This window comes from Somniosus microcephalus, chromosome 25 (genome assembly GCF_052327205.1).
Source record: "Somniosus microcephalus isolate GS21.2 chromosome 25, FLI_Smic_1.0, whole genome shotgun sequence".
In the NCBI taxonomy this organism is placed as follows: domain Eukaryota; kingdom Metazoa; phylum Chordata; class Chondrichthyes; order Squaliformes; family Somniosidae; genus Somniosus; species Somniosus microcephalus.
In genome coordinates, this window is record NC_141011.1 from 47,117,711 (window position 1) to 47,136,264 (window position 18,554).

Below are 18,554 nucleotides of genomic sequence, written 5' to 3' on the forward strand. Positions count from 1 at the left end.
CTTTAAGATGCTCCTTAAAACTATCTTTCCTGATAAATCCTCATGTGGCTCGGTGTCAAATTTTGTCTGATAATCGCTCCCGTGAAGCGCATTGGGAGGTTTTACTACGTTAAAGGCGCTATGTAAATGCAAGCGGTTGTTGTTGTTGCTGTTCTGAGTGAGGATTTATCCACCAGTGATTAAAACAATGCCTAAAAGAGACATTTCCAGTCCGCCAGACCCACAGCGTACAAACAGGACAAAGCAAGGAGTAAGAAATACAAGCTCAAATCGAACTGAGCTTTGAGGTTCAAACTGCCAATGCTCGGCAGCTGCATGTGGGCCTAGGGCTACAGATGAGGCACTCCTAATTTACAACAACTTGCATTTATATAGCGTCTCGGTGGTGGGGAAGCTTTTGGAAATGATAATCAGGGACAAAGTAAACAGTCACTTGGACAAGAGTGGATTAATTAAGGAAAGCCAGCACGGATTTGTTAAAGGCAAATCGTGTTTAACTAACTTGATCGAGTTTTTTGGTGAGGTAACAGAGAGGGTTGATGAGGGCAATGCGGTTGACGTGGTGTATATGGACTTCCAAAAGGCATTTGATAAAGTGTCACAGACACAGTGGCAGCATGGATATGAAATTGGCTAAGTGATAGGAAACAGGGAGTAAATATTGGCCAGAACACCGGGGAGAACTCCCCCTGCTTTTCTTCGAAATAGTGCCGTGGGATCTTTTACGCCCACCTGAGAGAGCAGACGGGGCCTCGGTTTAACATCTCATCCGAAAGACAGCACCTCCGACAGTGCAGCACTCCCTCAGCACTGCACTGGAGTCTCAGCTCGGATTATGTGCTCAAGTCTCTGAGGCCATTGTGAATTGCTTTCCCACGACACATCGATAGAGTCAGCATTCTCTTTTCTCCTACCAGTGAAGACATTAGAAGGAAACAACACGAGCTAATGTCCACGTTCAATTATGAAGGAAGACTTAAGGTGAGTTCATTCCCAGTTTGCTTTGAGCATAAGACTTTAGGCATGAGCAGGGTCAACATTCCAGACAGCGAAGTATACGTACAAACATCTAACCTGCTCCTACTATGAGCGCTACTTTTACACATGCATTAACCTGTTGATTGTAAACAGTGAGCACCTGCACAACAATAGCGCCGACAGGAATGCAGTACGCATGCCGCCAGTGAAGTTCACTGATCAGAACTTCCACGCTAAAATGCTTAACGTGGCGATATTTAAAGATGCCCCTGCCCCTGTCGATCTTCTATCCCTCATCCAGCGAAAGGAATGAATGAAACTGTCCTTGGTGAATGAGGTCGAGTGACCTCCTCGTCATGCCATAACGTCAGCTCACAGGTGCCCACCAACACCTGGAGCTGAGAGAGACAATAGCAATGGTCGAGTTCAGCTGGGGAACTCGAGGACACACTCGGCTCGAGTGCTGCCCTTCCGCCTTCGCAGCTTGAATCGGAATCGCGCCCAGAATCGTCAGACGAAGGTCTTGTCTTTCCTGAAGCCGGCAGGCGAAATCAAAGCTTGGGAGATCTTAGCCAGGTCCCAGATGAGTGCAAAGTCCAAGACATAAAACTCCCCATGATTTGGCAGTTGCACTCAGAAACCACAGGATGGCTCCGAAAAAGAGAAGGTTAAGAGGGGATCGCGGATAGATGTTCAAAATTAACCGGGGTTTTGATGAGAGAAAGGAGACACGTTCCACTGGCAGGAGAGTCGATAGCCAGAGGACACAAATTGAAGGTAATTGGCAAAAGAATCAGAGGGGAGAGGAGTAGAATTTTTTATTTAACGCAGCGAGTTATGATGATCTGGAATGCGCTGCCTGAAAGGGTGGTGGAAGCAGATTCAATGGTAACTTTCAAAAGGGAATTGGATATAGAATTGCAGGGCTGTAGGGACAGTGCGGGAGAGTGGGACTAATTGGAAAGCTCTTTCAAAAGAACCGGCATAGGCACGATGGGCCGAATGGCCTCCTTCTGTGCGGTATGCTTCTATGTGTTGGAGGTACCTTTCTGAAGTTGGGGGTTTACGGCATATTGCAAAGATATACAGGAAACTTTTTTTTAAATCCGGCACGGATGGGACCGACGTGGTGCCGGTTCATCAAAAATTCCGGATAACCGAACGCTATAGTAAAAGAACAAACCCTGTTGCTTAGCAACAGGTTCAGAACAATGGCCACAAGTTGCAAGCGTCTCTGTAGCTTAGCAACAGCTGCAGCCACACCCTTGCACAGCAACAGATGGAGGAAGGCAAGTAATAAAAGTTACCTGAACCTACTCCTGAATTTTGCCGGTTAGCCGAGATTTCCGGTTATTTAGGTGCCGGTAAATCGAAAGTTTCCTGTAGCAAAGATATGCCCGCACCTAAATTCCCAACATGCGCTCCTGTCAGGTGAACATAAGAACATATAAGAATTAGGAGCAGGAGTCGGCCATACGGCCCCTTGAGCCTGCTCCGCCATTCAATAAGATCACAGCCGATCTTTGACCTCAACTCTACTTTCCCGCCTGATCTCCAGGTCCCTCGATTCCCTTAGAGTCCAAAAATCTCTCTGTAAGAACCTAAGAATTAAGAGCAGGAGTCGGCCTGTGCCCAGTGTTCTTGCTCCTGATCGAAGCGACGCCTGCTGGCAGCTGCACCTGTGCGGTATCTAGAGCGAGGACAGCATCAGGCGTGGCCGTGATGCCCCATAGACTGATAGCTTGCCGCCCAGGCCCACACGACATTAATGGTTCCATCACCAAGGGCAGCCTCTGCCCGTGGAATCAGACACTTGGCAGTCAGCCCCCTTCAGAAGGGAGAAAAATCGAAGAGTAATATAAAACACACACACGCGCGCACACACAAATATAATGAAAAAAACTGAGAATACCTGTTCAAACATGATGCGCCATCGTAGCCACCTGCTGCATAAAGCAAGCCGTGCAGTACTGCCACGCCAAGGCAGCTCCGTCTTGTTCCCATGGCTACCTCCGGTTGCCAGGAATTGGTTACCGGATCATAGGACTCAACAGTCGACAAGTCGGAAGTGCCGTCATACCTGAGTAACAGAGGTTGCATAAGAATTAGGAGCAGGAGTGGGTCATACGGCCCCTCGAGCCTGCTCCGCCATTCAATAAGTTCATGGCTGACCATCGACCTCAACTCCACTTTCCCGCCCGATCTCCATATCCCTTGATTCCCCCAGAGTTCAAAAATCTATCGATCTCAGCCTTGAATATACTCAAAGACTCAGCATTCACAGCCCTCTGGGGCAGAGAATTCCAAAGATTCACAACCCTCTGAGTGAAGAAATTCCTCCTCATCTCAGTCTTAAATGGCCGACCCCTTATCCTGAGACTATGCCCCCTAGTTCTAGACTCTCCAGCCAGGGGAAACAACCTCTCAGCATCTACCCTGTCAATCCCCCTCAGAATCTTGTATGTTTCAATGAGATCACCTCTCATTCTTCTAAACTCCAGAGAGTATCGGCCCATTCTACACAATCTCACATCATAGGACAGCCCTCTCATCCCAGGAATCAATCTAGTGAACCTTCGTTGCACCGCCTCCAAGGCAAGTATATCCTTCCTTAGATAAGGAGACCAAAACTGTGCACAGTACTCCAGGTGTGGTCTCACCAAGGGCCTGCATCGGTCGGCAAAGGAAATGCATCAAACTCCACAAGAGCAAAGCCCTTTTACATAGAATTGCACAGAATATACGGCACAGAAACAGGCCATTCGACCCAACTGGTCTGTACTGGTGTTTGTACTCCACCCGAATCTCCTCCCGTTCCATCTGCCTCACCTCAGCCTTTCAGCATATCTTTCCATTCCACTTTTCTCTCATGTACTCGTCTAGTTTCCTTTGGAAACCATCTAAGCTATTCGCCTCAACCACTTCCTACGGTAGCGAGTTCCGCATTCTAACCGCTCTCCGGGTAAAGACATCTCTCCTTATTTCCGTACAGTGATGCCGCCATTATCTGCCATCCTGCAGCGGGCCCGTTCCCGGTGGGTAATGGAAATTGGACGGTAACCGAGAGTCCTGATTTGGGGCTTCACATTAATGGTAACAGCAAAAATGAAGACATGTACAAACAAATAGCAAAAGGAAGATTGTGTGGTTTTATTCACCACAAAATGGAGTGTAAGAGAAGAAACATCATAAGCTGCACAATGAGGCAACGCCTTGTGCAAGACTTTTTCCCAAAAAGAAATTGTGGTAATCAGAAAGGTGAATAAATAGGTTAACAATGTATTAAAATAGGAATTTAACGTGAACATGTTAATCAGTGCAATAAATATTGTGCACAGTGGTAACAAAAGCCCCAAAAGTTAAATTAGTGAGTCTTTCATTCCTTGTGCTTCTCAATTAATTACTCAACTCCCACTACTCCTGACAATGATAAATCACTAACTTTCCTAACGTCCCTAATATTCTCAAACTGCCTTCCGAACAGCACCTCCTAAAGCAGAACCTGCTGACACAAACCACTCCCGCTCCCCTGAAGAGGGCAGAGTCTTTCTTGCTTTGTGCATTGACAAGAAGGTCCATGTCCCAGCAAGTGCTGTTGTTTCTGTGGGTTCTTACCCCCCTACTGCGTACAGCCGGTTTCCAATCGCAGCCACGCCAACCCGGGCTCGACGTGTGGACATAGAGGCTACCATGTGCCACCGGTCTGTCCTCGTGTCATAGGCTTCACAATCTCCGTGGATGGCGAACAGACTACCGCCACCTGCAGACAGAGAAATGCTCAAAACAGTTAACAAATACGCCACTTGTACCGAAACGCCACCGTACTGACCGATACACATTCCGGCACTGAGAGAGATTGGGCTGGATTTTGCCAGGGCTCAGAGGGCAGGTGTGGAGGCGGGTCAAAGGGTAAAATCGTTTTGATTGATGGCGTCAACCCACCTCCAAACAATTTTCCCCAAGTGTCGGGTCCCCAATTTGCGCATGGACCCGACACCTAGCCACAGGAAGAGGATTAAAGCCAATTACCTGCCCGTTAACAGGTAGTTGATAGGCTATTTTTAAATTTTGCTGCTTCTGCCTCGGGTTTCCCGACATCCGGACACCACGCCAGGTAAGTGTGGCGTGTTGTGAGTCTGCTGTAATGTTTCTGGATTGATGACATCTGCAGAAGTGGGGTGAAGGATCTAATGGTGCACTGGTGAGTCTCAGAGGTAAGAAAATGTTGGGAAATTCATTTTTAATGCATTTACACATTTCGTTAGGTAACAAGTTTTGAAATCCATGTCCAGTGCCACCTCATTGGGAGAATTTCTCTCACCAGTGACAGATCACTTCTGTCACCTCATCTGCAGCTGCCATCTATTCCAGCCTACGGAGGGAGTCACTGGAGAGCCTGGGTGCAAGAGCTCACCTTTGTGCAGTGATCGTCAGTGTTTGCAGCACCTCAATGCTGTCAAACACTGAGAAATGAGCTGTCAAAAAAAAAATTGTGCGTGGTCCCTTTAACAAAACTGGCAGATGATGCGTCATCTTAATTGGCAGGCTTAACAAGGTCAATCAACGTCAAATCACGTCTGTGGGACCGGAAGCCAGAAAACACCTGACCCGCTCCCAACCCGCCTCCAATGAAAAAATCGCGGCCATTGTGTCTGGCAGATTTTTAAAGCCACACGAACAGACAAGGTTAGTTAGGCGGACGGACGCGTCCAATAAAACCAACACAAATTGTTTTTGTGCTTTTCTCTCCTGAAAGTTCTGGGGTGAGGCTCCACCGGCAGCTCTCCTGTGCCTCAACCAAACGGCCATCCATCTTACGTGCACGTGTGAACCGAGGCAGTGTTGGCGGGCTATTCGAGTGTGTGGGCATCACAGCGGCGTTCTGATACTGTTCTCATACAACAACCGTCGAGGTGCAATGGTTGGGTGGGGGAGAGAGAGGAGTGAATGAAAGGGTATTTATTCCCTCAAATCTTTTGCAACGTGTTATGTCAGCCACCCACCCACCCCCAGCATAAAGTGATAAGGGAGGGAACTGGCTAGCGTTCGTGCTCAGTGAGACTTTCATAACCTGCTGACATCACGTTACGGAGACTGTTCAGGTGGCATGTTCCCTCCCTCCTTCTCCAGACCTTTAACACACAGCAGCGGGAACAGGTCAGATCGCTAACACGTTATAAGGCAAACATACGCCAACACTCCACAGAATTCAGACTTCTCCTAATATTTCAAATCAATGTGACCGAACAGTAATGGCAGACACCCTAGGGTAAAAATAACCAGTTCCATTCATGCTGCATTCCCTGTCAGTTGTGGCTCAGTGGCAGCACACTTGCCTCCGAGTCAGGAGGTTGTGGGTTCAAGTCCCACTCCAGGGACTTGAGCACAAATATCTAGGCCGACACTCCCAGTGCAGTGCTGAGGGAGTGCTGCACTGTCAGAGGTGCTGCCTTTCTGATGAGACGTTAAACCAAGGCCGCGTCTGCTCTCTCAGGTGGACGTAAAAGAGTCCATGGCACTATTGCGAAGAGGAGCAAGGGAGTTATCCCCAGTGTCCTGGGGCCAATATTTATCCCTCAACCAACATCACTAAAAAACAGGGTATCTGGTCATCATCACATTGCTGCTTGTGGGAGCTTGCTGTGCGCAAATTGGCTGCCGCGTTTCTTACATTACAACAGTGACTACACTTCAAAAAGTACTTCATTGGCTGTAAAGCGCTTTGGGACGTCCCGAGGTCGAGAAAGATGCTATAGAATTCCAAGACTTTCTTTTCTTTTTTACTTAAAGTAATATTACGATGTTGTGAAATCTGAAAATTAGGCTTTTATTTCACGTAGCTTGCTTGAACGGAGTGAGAGAGACCGACTCGGGTACTGATTGATGGGACCTCACGGTGACCTGACAAAATGGCAAGACCGAACCCTATCCTGTTCAGCTTTCACCAAAAGCTCTGTACCCTAGCCCCTGATTCCACTCCCCACTCCGGCCAGCTGCTCTCCCCTGCTTATCCGGATCGAAGCCTAATTTCTAGCCCTTCCGCCACACTCCAGTCAGAGTTACGTGGGGAATGCGCTGGAGGGGCCACGGAATTTTAACCCACTAACAGTTTAAAACGTGCTGTCGATTTCAGATCTGCAACACGACTGTCACCTCCTGATCAAAGTTGTTCATATATTTATTAACATTGTGCAATCGTCACAAAAAAACATCTGAACGTCGTTTCTTTGTCGGAGATTTTTAAGCAGCAAGCTCAGAGGATGAGGGGCAACGTTCCCGTCAAGCTGCACGGCCGCGCTGCGGTCTGGAGGTCGCGCGCAGGCTGCTCACTGGCTTTTCAAATGCAGGAAACCGCGCATGCGCGAAAATTTGAATGAGTTAAAGGGACCACGCACCCAAAAAAAATTAAAGAGAAGACAGACTTGCATTTATATAGCGCCTTTCACAACCTCAGGGTGTCTCAAAGCGCTTTACAGCCAATGAAGCACTTTTTGACGTGTAGTCACTGTCGTGGGATCTTTTACGTCCACCTGAGAGCGCAGACGGGGCCTCGGTTTAACGTTTCAACCGAAAGACGGCACCTCCGACGGTGCAGCGCTCCCTCAGCACTGCACTGGAGTGTCAGCCTGGAGTGGGACTTGAATCCACAACCTTCTGACTCAGAGGCGAGTGTGCTACCCACTGAGCTGTACAACAAGTTCTACAACAAGAGCTCTACTCGGAACTCCGACACGGCAAGAGCGCCCCAGGTGGGCAGAGGAAATGCTTCAAGGACACCCTCAAAGCCTCCTTGAAAAAGTGCAACATCCCCACTGACACCTGGGAATCCCTGGCCCAAGACCGCACAAAGTGGAGGAGAAGCATCCGGGAAGGTGCTGAACACCTCGAGTCTCTTCTCCGGGAGCAAGCGGAAGCCAAGCACAAACAGCGCAAGGGAGCGCGCGTCAACCCAAGCACCCCACCCACCCGCCCCTTCAACCACCGTCTGCCCCACCTGTGACAGAGACTGTAGGTCCCGCATTGGACTCACCAGTCACCGGAGAACTCATTTTTAATGTGGAAGCAAGTCATCCTCGGTTCCGAGGGGCTGCCAAAGAAGACGACCCACTGAGCCACTGGCTGTCACTCCAAAAGGGAACATTGATGAGAGGCAGAAGTTTTTTGTACAATTAAGACAGGCGCAGGCTATGAATAAAGACGGCATGATGGATGAACACTGAGAAACAAATCTAAATCCAGATGCATGAAATGGTTTAATCAGCAATTCTTTTTTTAAAAAAAAGCCTTTGGGAACAAACTGCACAGGGAAAGTTTCACCAGCGTCCATCTACTTCTGCATGTTCGCTCAATTCTGCTGTCTGACAGCCAATTAATCTCTCTCTATTGTCTCTTTCCCTCTCTCTTCTGCTGACTCACGTCAGCCACAAATATCCTTGCTGTACGCTGCGGTAACTATGACCGGCAGGAAAAGATTAGAGCATTCACCCCCTGAAGATCCTCCATCTGCCAGCACTTTCCAACTGTGGAGAACAACTAATATATGTATAATTTTTACATCTGCAGAACATCCATCATACTTCAGACGCCACACTTCGATGCGTCAAAAGTATAGTATTAAAAAAAGGGAAGCAGTTATTTCACACTTCCACCTGACCTGGAGCTAGGAATTTACAAGCACCTGCCAATCTGCAGACCTCGCTCACTAAAAGCAATTAATATCTAAACTGACCTCAAGATATCCCTCTTCACAGCAATTAGAATCTTTGGACTTAAAAAGGGGCAGGCCCCTTTTAAACATAGCTCCGCTTCACATTAGGAGTGTTACGTCATAACGCACATTGTTATAACGCAAGAGCATCATCCAACTTACTGTGAGCAGGACGGCAGGAGATGGGAATATATCCTTCAGCAGAGAGGTCAATAACCAGGGGGCATAGGTTTAAAGTAATTGGCAGAAGGATTAGTGGGGAGTTGAGGAGAACTTTCTTCACCCAGAGGGTGGTGGGGGTCTGGAACTCACTGCCTGAAAGGGCAGTAGAGGCAGAAACCCTCGCATTTAAAATGTACCTGGGTATGTGACGTAATAAAACTCACTGCACACTTGGTTTGAGCATAAAGCAAGGCTTTAATCAACTTGTTTCAGAACATGGAGGTCTAGTTGTACTTCATTAGTTCCTTGTCTTACAAAATGTCCCTGGCAAGCTGGGGCCGACGCCCGAGTATTTATACTCCTTGGACGGCGCCACCAGCTGGCCGTCCAGCGTAATTTCACGAGTAGTTTCTTGAATGATGAGATTTAGAACAGTATGCACTTGAAGTGCTGTAACCTACAAGGCTACGGACCAAGAACTGGAAAGTGGGATTAGGGTGGTGATGCGCTATCAATTACTCATAAAAGACTGAGAGTTAAGAGAGTAACTAAAGGCTTTTATTAACAAAGGAATGAAGGTCTGCCTCGAGTGGTCGACCGGTCCAGAATACAAAGGGGCTGGGGAGCAGTCACCTTTATACTAGGACTTGTGGGAGGAGTCAGCCGAGGCATGTCCAGGCATGTACGCAGTGGAATACAAACAGTGGTTTACCACAGGTGGAGAGCTCTTTTTCGGCCGGCACAGACACGATGGGCCGAATGGCCTCCTTCTGTGCCGTAAATTTCTATGGTTTTTCTCTGAAATCATTTTAGCAACAGAAGAAGCTCATTGGTTCAACAAACTTGGCCTTTCTTTGATAAATCCAGAAAACTGTCTCTGCGTTCTCTGTCTCACTGCACTGCTGAAATCCTAACCCAAACCTTCATCCCTTTGAAAACGGATTTCTTGGAATATCCCCCTCACTCGACTTACCCTCCTCTACTCTTCACAAACTCCACAGTTAATCTGCAATTCTGTGGCCTGTTTCCTCTCTGAGCAAAGTCCAAAACTCCAATCATCTCCATACAGAGCACTAATGGTGGAACAGGCTCGAGCAGCTGAATGGCCTACTCCTGTTCCTATGATCCATCCTCACCTAGCTCCCCTGGTAGTACCCTGTCCCCCTTGCGCAAAAACTTCAAGGTCCTCATGCTTGTTTTCAGATCTTGCCTCACCTTATCCGAGGGATGTTCTCAAGCCATATGTCCCAGACTGCGCCCTGTACTTCTCCAACCCAGACTTACAGCTAGCATTCCACCATCAGGGAGCAATCTTACAGTCGCTGCACTTTGACCCCCCTCACCCTTAACCACTTTGCCTTGCTGTGCTCTCTCGTTTCAAAAAGTCTCTTAAAAGACTTTCTCTTTGTGCATCTGATTTCCCGCCTTTAGTCTTTCCCGTCTTTTGCTCAGTACTCCTTGTAAAGTGCTCAAAGAAATTCCTCGACATGAAGATTGTAAATCCAAGCTGTTGGTGTTACAGATCAACCCAGCGCACCCATCCTCGCTGTGAAGGGCGGAGGAGGGGAGTCGAGTGAGGGGGATATTCCAAGAAATCCGTTTTCAAAGGGATGTAGGCTTGGATTAGGATTCCAGCAGGGCAGAGACAGAGAACGCAGAGACAGTTTTCTGGATTTATCAAAAAAAGGTCAGGTTCGTTGAAGCAAATGACCTTTTGCCATTGCCAAAACGATTTCATAGAAAAATCATAGAAATTTACAACACAGAAGGAAGCCATTCGGCCCATCATGCCTGTGCTGGCCGAAAAAGAGCTCTCCACCCTAATCCCACTTTCCAGCTCTTGGTCCGTAGCCCTGTCGGTTACGGCACTTCTAGTGCATATCCAAGTACTTTTTAAATGCGAGGGTTTCTGCCTCCACCATCCCGTCTCTCTGCGGAAACACATCTAGCTGATGCTTGAATCCGCTATGCTGTCTGCGGCAGGGCAAAGCGGAAAGGCCACAGACAATGAAAGCTGGGGCGTTGAATTGGGCCTCGTGTTATTGCCACGTTGAGTAATGCTCCCAAGGTCCGGGTGCTGCCTGTGTTGGTTTGCGACAAACATTATGGCCCAGATTTTGTGGTCGGCGGCGTAATTAAGGATTACGCCGCCAGTATCCGAACCAAATGCGCACTTACCTGTAGCGAGGCCCCAAACTAAACATGTTGCTGTCAGATGCTGCAGAATTGAGCGCAGCGTAGCGGCCCACGGATCCCAGGGACGCACCTCCAATCAGGGAACAGAAGGTCTCTCATTCTCCCCCACTAGATACTGTGGTATTTTCTAGGGAGAATATAGCAGCTAATGTTGATAAAAGTTGTTATACATTTTGTACCATGAACCTGAAGATACAGTGAGGGGAGTAAGGGAAGTGTATTTTTGTTTTTTTTTCTTAATTTGTAAAACTCAATTCCCTGAACAGTCTCTCACTCTACCCAGTCTGGATTTACATTCCTTTTCATACATATTAAGTAAAAAAGCATCGGATGAAGATTTTCTATCGACGGTATCCCCTTACACTGTGCGAACATGCTGCTGCGCCTGTTTGCACCAGCCATTAAATTTTCATGCGCAATTGCTGGGCAATTGGACCAACTCTGTGCCAGCAATTAGGATTTCAATGTCGGAGCGGATGATCTGTCAAGTCGGAACTTGACCGATCGGAAGCTCGGGAAAATCCCGAACTTGCTGTCCATTTCAAAGGCAGTATGACGCCGTACTCCGAGAATACGCCGTCACACCAACTGCAAATTCTGCCCCTATGAACTTATGCCCTTACTATGTACCATGCCTCTGGAATTTCTGTATCTAACCGCAAGGTGTGGACCCCTGCTCATCCCACACGCGGATGGATGCGCTGAATGGACGGGCGTCCGTGGCAGTTCACCTTTCACCATCACTGTGGTTAACTGGCCGAGGCACTGGGTTACGGACTACGTCTGTTGGAACTTCCCACAACAGTCGTGCTTAATATAATTTAAAATCCGCAATCCGAATCAAAAAGTGAATTCCTCTTCCCCGCGTAGTAGAACTGAGCGGGTTAGAGATGCTTTTCAAATTTGTTGTCAATAGTTTGTAAACAGACACCTCTGTTAAACTAGTGGGGAGCTGAATTTCACACGAACACGTTAAACGATCATACATTAGCATCCGCAGCGTAACTGCAGCAGAAAACGAGCACGGCGGGGTTCCAAATTTGTCTCGCTTGGGCGATAGTGAATCGGCCGCCCGTCAGATTTTGTTTTCGATTGACTACAATTTAAAAGGAAAAATCGGGCGGAGTGTAAAATAGGCAGCCAATTCATCACCGCTCATTTTGCGCTTCCGCCCAAGATTAATTTATAACCCCCCCCACCCCCGTCCCTCCATAGCTTAGGATGTGGCGAGACAGCAGGAGATGGGGCACAGTTCTTGCCACACTGGCACAGTGTCTATCCTCGGACACTACTGCCTGCTGGGCAAGGGAAACATGCATCAATATCACACATTCATGTCCAGAGACTAGCTTCTGTGGCTATTTATACGCACTCATTCTCTCTTTAATTAATAGGCAACAACAACTTGTATTTATATAGCGCCTTTAACGTAGTAAAATGTCCCAAGGTGCTTCACAGGAGCGATTATCAAACAAAAATTTGACACCGAGCCACATAAGGAGAAATTAGGACAGGTGACCAAAAGCTTGGTCAAAGAGGTAGGTTTTAAGGAGGGACTTAAAGGAGGAAAGAGAGGTAGAGAGCATCTATTATTGAGCGTCTTTACTTACCCACTGCAAAAAGTACGGGGCTAGCCCCTTCGCAGCGCCGGGGTCTGGTTCTAGTATTGCTGAGGACTCCGCGCTGTTCAGGCATTAGGTGATATTTCAGGGCCTCGATGAGGAGGTCTTTGCACTCTGAGTGGTGTCTGACCAGGAGTTCTGTGTCAACATGACTCATCAGAAAATCCCGGGTCAGGAGAGGCAGGCGGACACATTTCATCAGCTGCAGGAATCAACAGAGAGCGAAGTTTCAGTTCATAAAATCATAGAATGGTTACAGCACGAAGGCAGCCATTCGGCCCATCGAACCTGTGCCAGCAGCTCTGCTAGTCCCACTCCCCAGCCCTTTCCCTGTAGCCCTGAAATTTTTTTTCCTTCAGGTACTTATCCAACTCCCTTTTGAAAGCCACGATTGAGTCTGCCTCCACCACCCTTTCAGGCAGTGCATTCCAGATCATAACCACTCGCTGAGTAAAAAAGTTTTTCCTCATGTCGCCTTTGGTTCTTCTGCCAATCTGTGTCCTCAGGTTCTCGACCCTTCCGCCAATGGGAACAGTTTCTCTCTATCTACTCTGTCTCGACCCCTCATGATTTTGAACACCTCTATCAAATCTCCTCTCAACCTTCCCTGCTCTAAGGAGAACAACACCAGCTTCTCCAGTCTATCCACGTAACTGAAGTCTCTCATCCCTGGAACCATTCTCGTAAATCTTTTCTGCACCCTCTCTAAGGCCTTCACATCCTTCCTAAAGTGTGGTGCCCAGAATTGGACACAATACTCCAGTTGAGGCCGAACCTGTGTTTTATAAAGGTTCATCATAACTTCCTCGCTTTTGTACTCTATGCCTCTATTTATGAAGCCCAGGATCCCGCATGCTTTTTTTTTTTTTTAAATCGCTTTCTCAACCTGTCCTGCCACCTTCAATGATTTGTGCACATATACCCCCAGGTCTCTCTGTTCATGCACCCCCTTTAGGATTGTACCCTTTAGTTTATATTGCCTCTCTTTATTCTTTTTCCCAAAAGAATGGTTCAAATTCAAGTTAGACGCACGTTTTGAAAATAATCCTGGTTCTAATTTACCTGCAAGTTACATATCAAGGTCAATTTTGTGCGTTTGCTCTGCTGACATGGAGCCTCGCCAATCAAGAGCAAGTATCAGGAAATCAAATACGCACACCCCAACTGATTTTGCGCACAGCGACCAGGTACATCAGAGCACTGAAGGAAAAGGTGGAGATGCTGAGCTCTGCCCTCAGTGCAGGGATCGTAAACCAGTGGCGTTGCTGGCGGGTGCAGATGGACAAAAGCAATCCATTTTTTGTCCAGGAGTTCCTCCCTTGTTCCAGACTTAAAACACCATTTGGTTGGACAGGGCCAGTTATCTCTTTGGGCAAAAACCAAAGGATAGTGAGCTTCCACAATCCTGGATTTTCCAATTCCTAAGATGCCCAACCTGGGAAATAGTTGCCTGTGCAATATGAAGGAAAAGACAATAAAGCACCGCTCACAAAACGTCCATCAATTAACAGTCAGATCTTTTTTGATTTCATTAAGAGGGATCTTGCTGAGGGCAGAGTATATAGGATGTCAACATACATAACCAGAGGGACGGGTTAAAACTGCCGGCACAGTGAGTTCACAAACAAACAGTACAAAAGCAAGGAAATCATGGTAAACCTTTATAGATCACAGGTTAGGCCCCAGCTAGAGTATTGTGTCTAATTCTGGGTACCACACTTTAGGAAGGATTTCTGGAGAGGCCTTGGAGAGGGTGCAGAGGAGATTTACCAGAATGGTACCAAGGTTGAGTGAACAGCGGAAGGAGCGCACGTCAACCCAAGCACCCCACCCACCCGCCCCTTCAACCACCGTCTGCCCCACCTGTGACAGAGACTGTAGGTCCCGCATTGGACTCATCAGTCACCTAAGAACTCATTTTTAGTGTGGAAGCAAGTCATCCTCTTATCTGTGGAAGGATATTCTTGCCATGGAAGGAGTTCAGTGAAGATTCACCAGGCTGATACCTGGGATGGCAGGAATGACGTATGAGAAGAGAGTGGGTCGATTGGGCTTGTACTCGCTGGAGTTTAGAAGAATGAGAGGGGATCTCATTGAAACTTATAAAATTCTGGCAGGACTGGACAGACTAGATGCAGGGAGGATGTTCCCGATGACAGGGGAGTCCAGAACCAGGGGTCGCAGTCTAAAGATAAGGGGTAGGCCTTTTAGGACAGAGATGAGGAGGAATTTCTTCACCCAGAGAGTGGTGAACCTGTGGAATTCTCTACCACAGAAGGCAGTAGAGGCCAATTCATTAAATATAGTCAAGAAGGAGTTGGATATATTTCTTAAGGCTAAAGGGATCAAGGGATATGGGGAGAAAGCAGGTACCGGGTACTGAACTTGGATGATCAGCCATGATCTCATTAAATGGCGGAGCAGGCTCGAGGGGCCGAACGGCCTACTCCTGCTCCTATCTTCTATGTTTCTATCCTCGGTTCCGAGGGACTGCCTAAGAAGAGAAAACGACCAAGGTTGAGGGACTTCAGTTATGTGGCGAGACTGGAGAAGCTGGGGTTGTTCTCCTTAGAGCAGAGAAGGTTAAGTGGAGATTTGATAGAGGTGTTCAAAATTATGAGGGGTTTTGATGGAGCAGATATGGAGAAACTGTTTCCAGTAATAAAAACAGAAAACGCTGGAAATACTCAGCAGGTCAGGCAGCATCTGTGGAGAGAGAAACAGAGTCAACGTTTCAGGTCGATGACCTTTCGTCAGAACGGTTTCCAGTGGCAGAAGGGTCGGTAACCAGAGGACACAGATTTAAGTAATTGGCAAAAATTCAGGGGAAAAATTAAGAGAAAGTTTTTTATGCGGCGAGTTGTTGTGATCTGGAACGCGCTGCCTGAAGCGGCGGCGGAAGCAGATTCAACAGTAACTTTTAAAAGGGAATTAGATATGAAAAGGTGAAAATTACAGGGCTACGGGGAAAGAGCGGGGGCACGGGACTAATTGGAGAGCTCTTTCAAAGAGCCAGCACAGGCACGGTGGCCCAATGGTCTCCTTCTGTGCCGTATGATTCGGTGAATCAGTCAAAGATCCGACCTCCACAGCTTGCGGCCTCTTATGTTTTCTTTAATTAATAAAAGACGCACGTGAAAAATACATGAAAGTATTGCTGATGAGGATAATGATTTGGTTTGGTTTCTTACTCTGGGAACATGCTGCCGTCGGCCGTCCACATCATGTCTGACCCAGCTCAGCACAGCTCTGTACACCTCTTCTTCTGAAGGAACATTCAAGTTGTCACTGGAGATCAGATCTAGCACCTGAAAAAAAAAAAATCAGGAAAAACAGGTCGGAAACAATTATTCATTAACTTACGTACTTAGTTCTCTCCAAATTTCTTTCCCCCGATCCCTCCTGAAGGTGCCGATTCCTCACTGGAATACAGTTTCACAGTTCCGGCTGTCCTCTGGGACTCTGTGCAGGTTACTGTTATTCATGTGCATGCTTTGTAGGCTATTTTACAATGAGACACATTACAGTCAGCCGTGGCTTGTCTCTGAGTCAGAAGGTTGTGGGTTCAAGTCCCACTCCCGAGACCTGAGCACAACAATCTAGGCTGACACTCCCAGTGCAGTACTGAGGGAGTGTTGCACTGTCAGAGGTGCCATCTTTTGGATGAGATGTTAAACCAAGGCCCCGTCTGCTCTCTCAGGTGGACGTTAAAGATCCCGTGGCAATATTTTGAAGAAGAGCAGGGGAGTTCTCCCCGGTGTCCTGGCCAATATTTATCCCTCAATCAACATCACCAAAAAAAAAACAGACTATCTGGTCATTATCACATTGTTGTTTGTGGGAGCTTGCTGTGCGTAAATTGGCTGCCGTGTTTCCTACATTACAACAGTGACTACACTTCAAAAAGTACTTCATTGGCTGTAAAGCGCTTTGGGACATCCAGTGGTCTGCAGCAGTTCAAGGCGGCGGCTCATCACCACCTTCTCAAGAACAGCAACTTGTATTTATAGAGCGCCTTTAACGTAGTAAAACATCTCAAAGACAAAAATCTGACACTGAGCCACAGAAGGAGAAATTAGAGCAGGTGACCAAAAGCTTGGTCAAAGAGGTAGGTTTTAAGGAGCGTCTTAAAGGAGGAGAGAGAGGCGGAGAGATTTAGGCAGGGAATTCCAGAGCTTGGGCCCTAGGCAACAGAAGGCACGGCCACCAATGATTGAGCGATTATAATCAGGAATGCTCAAGAGGGCAGAATTAGAAGAGCGCAGATATCTCGGGGGGGGGGGGGGGGGCGGGGTGCTGGAGGAGATTACAGAGATAGGAATGGGCGAGGCCATGGAGGGATTTGAAAACAAGGATAAGAACTTTGAAATAGAGGCGTTGCTTAACCGGGAGCCAATGTAGGTCAGCGAGCATGGGGGTGATGGGTGAATGGGACTTGGTGCGAGTTAGGACACGGGCAGCAGAGTTTTGACCTCAAGTTACATAGGGTAGAACGTGGGAAGCCGGCCAGGAGTGTGTTGGAATAGTCAAGTCTAGAGGTAACAAAGGCATGGATGAGGGTTTCAGCAGCAGATGAGCTGAGGCAAGGGCGGAGACGGGCGATGTTACGGAGTTGGAAATAGGCGGTCTTAGTTATGCCGCGGATGTGGTCGGAAGCTCATTTCAGGGTCAAATATGACACCAAGGGCAATAAGGGATGGACAATAAATGCTGGTGTTGCCAGCGACGCGAACATCCCAGGAACAATTTTTTTTTTTTTTTTTTTTTAAATGGAAGGCTTTCTTTCTTTGAGGGTACGTTTCTTGATCAGTACTTTTCCGGCCTAACGAGGAATGAGGCATTGCTGGATCTGGTTCTGGGGAATGAGGTGGGTCAAGTGGAGCAAGTGTCAGTAGGGGAACATTTAGGGAACAGTGATCATAGTATCATAAGGTTTACATTAGCTATGGAAAAGGACAGGGCGCAATCTAGAGTAAAAATACTTAATTGGAGGAAGGCACATTTTAGTGGGTTGAGAACGGATCTGGCCCGGGAAAACTGGAATATAAGATTGGCAGGCAAAACTGTAATCGAGCAATGGGCTGCCTTTAATGAGGAGATGGTTTGATACAGTCGAGGTACATTCCCACTAGGGGGAAAGGTAGGACAACTAAAGCCAGAGCTCCCTGGATGACAAAAGAGATAGAGAGTAAGATGAAGCAGAAAAAGGGGGCATTTGACAGATGCCAGGTTGAGAATACAAGTGAGAATCAGGTTGAATATAGAAAGATCAGAGGGGGAAGCGAAAAAGAAAATAAGAAGGGCAAAGCGAGAGTATGAGAATAGATTGGCAGCTAACATAAAAGGGAATTCAAAAGTCTTCTATAGGCATATAAATAATAAACAGGTAATAAGAGGAGGGGTGGGGCCAATTAGGGACCAAAAAGACCCATGCATGGAGGCAGAGGGCATGGCCGAGGTACTAAATGAGTATTTTGCATCTGTCTTCACTAAGGAAGCAGATGCTACGAAAGTCATAGTAAGAGGAGGTAGTGGAGTTACTGGATGAGATAAAAATTGATAAAGAGGTACTAGAAAGGCTGTCTGAACTTAAAGTTGATAAGTCACCAGGGCCGGATGGGATGCATCCCAGGATGCTGAGGGAGGTTAAAGAGGAAATCGCGGAGATACTGGCCATAATCTTCCAATCCTCCTTAGAAATGGGAGTGGTGCCAGAGGACTGGAGAATTGCAAATGTTACACACTTGTATAAAATAGGGTGCAATGATAAACCCAGCAACTACAGGCCAGTCAGTTTATCCTCGGTAGTGGGGAAGCTTTTGGAAACGATAATCAGGGACAAAGTTAGCAGTCACTTGGACAAGTGTGGATTAATTAAGGAAAACAAG

The 18,554-nt window shown here is 47.4% G+C and overlaps 1 protein-coding gene across 2 annotated transcripts in view; it reads right to left on the reverse strand.

The window, feature by feature from the left end:
* klhl17 (kelch-like family member 17) overlaps window positions 1–18,554 on the reverse strand; it is a 102,891-nt gene that overhangs the window by 28,938 nt on the left and 55,399 nt on the right. For both annotated transcript variants that reach the window (XM_085967332.1, XM_085967331.1), the window contains 4 exons: window positions 15,858–15,974; window positions 12,655–12,868; window positions 4,594–4,738; window positions 2,891–3,058 (listed from right to left, as the gene is read on the reverse strand). In XM_085967332.1, coding sequence (XP_085823458.1) covers window positions 2,891–3,058; window positions 4,594–4,738; window positions 12,655–12,868; window positions 15,858–15,974 — 644 coding nt within the window. The remainder of the gene's footprint in view (window positions 1–2,890; window positions 3,059–4,593; window positions 4,739–12,654; window positions 12,869–15,857; window positions 15,975–18,554) is intronic.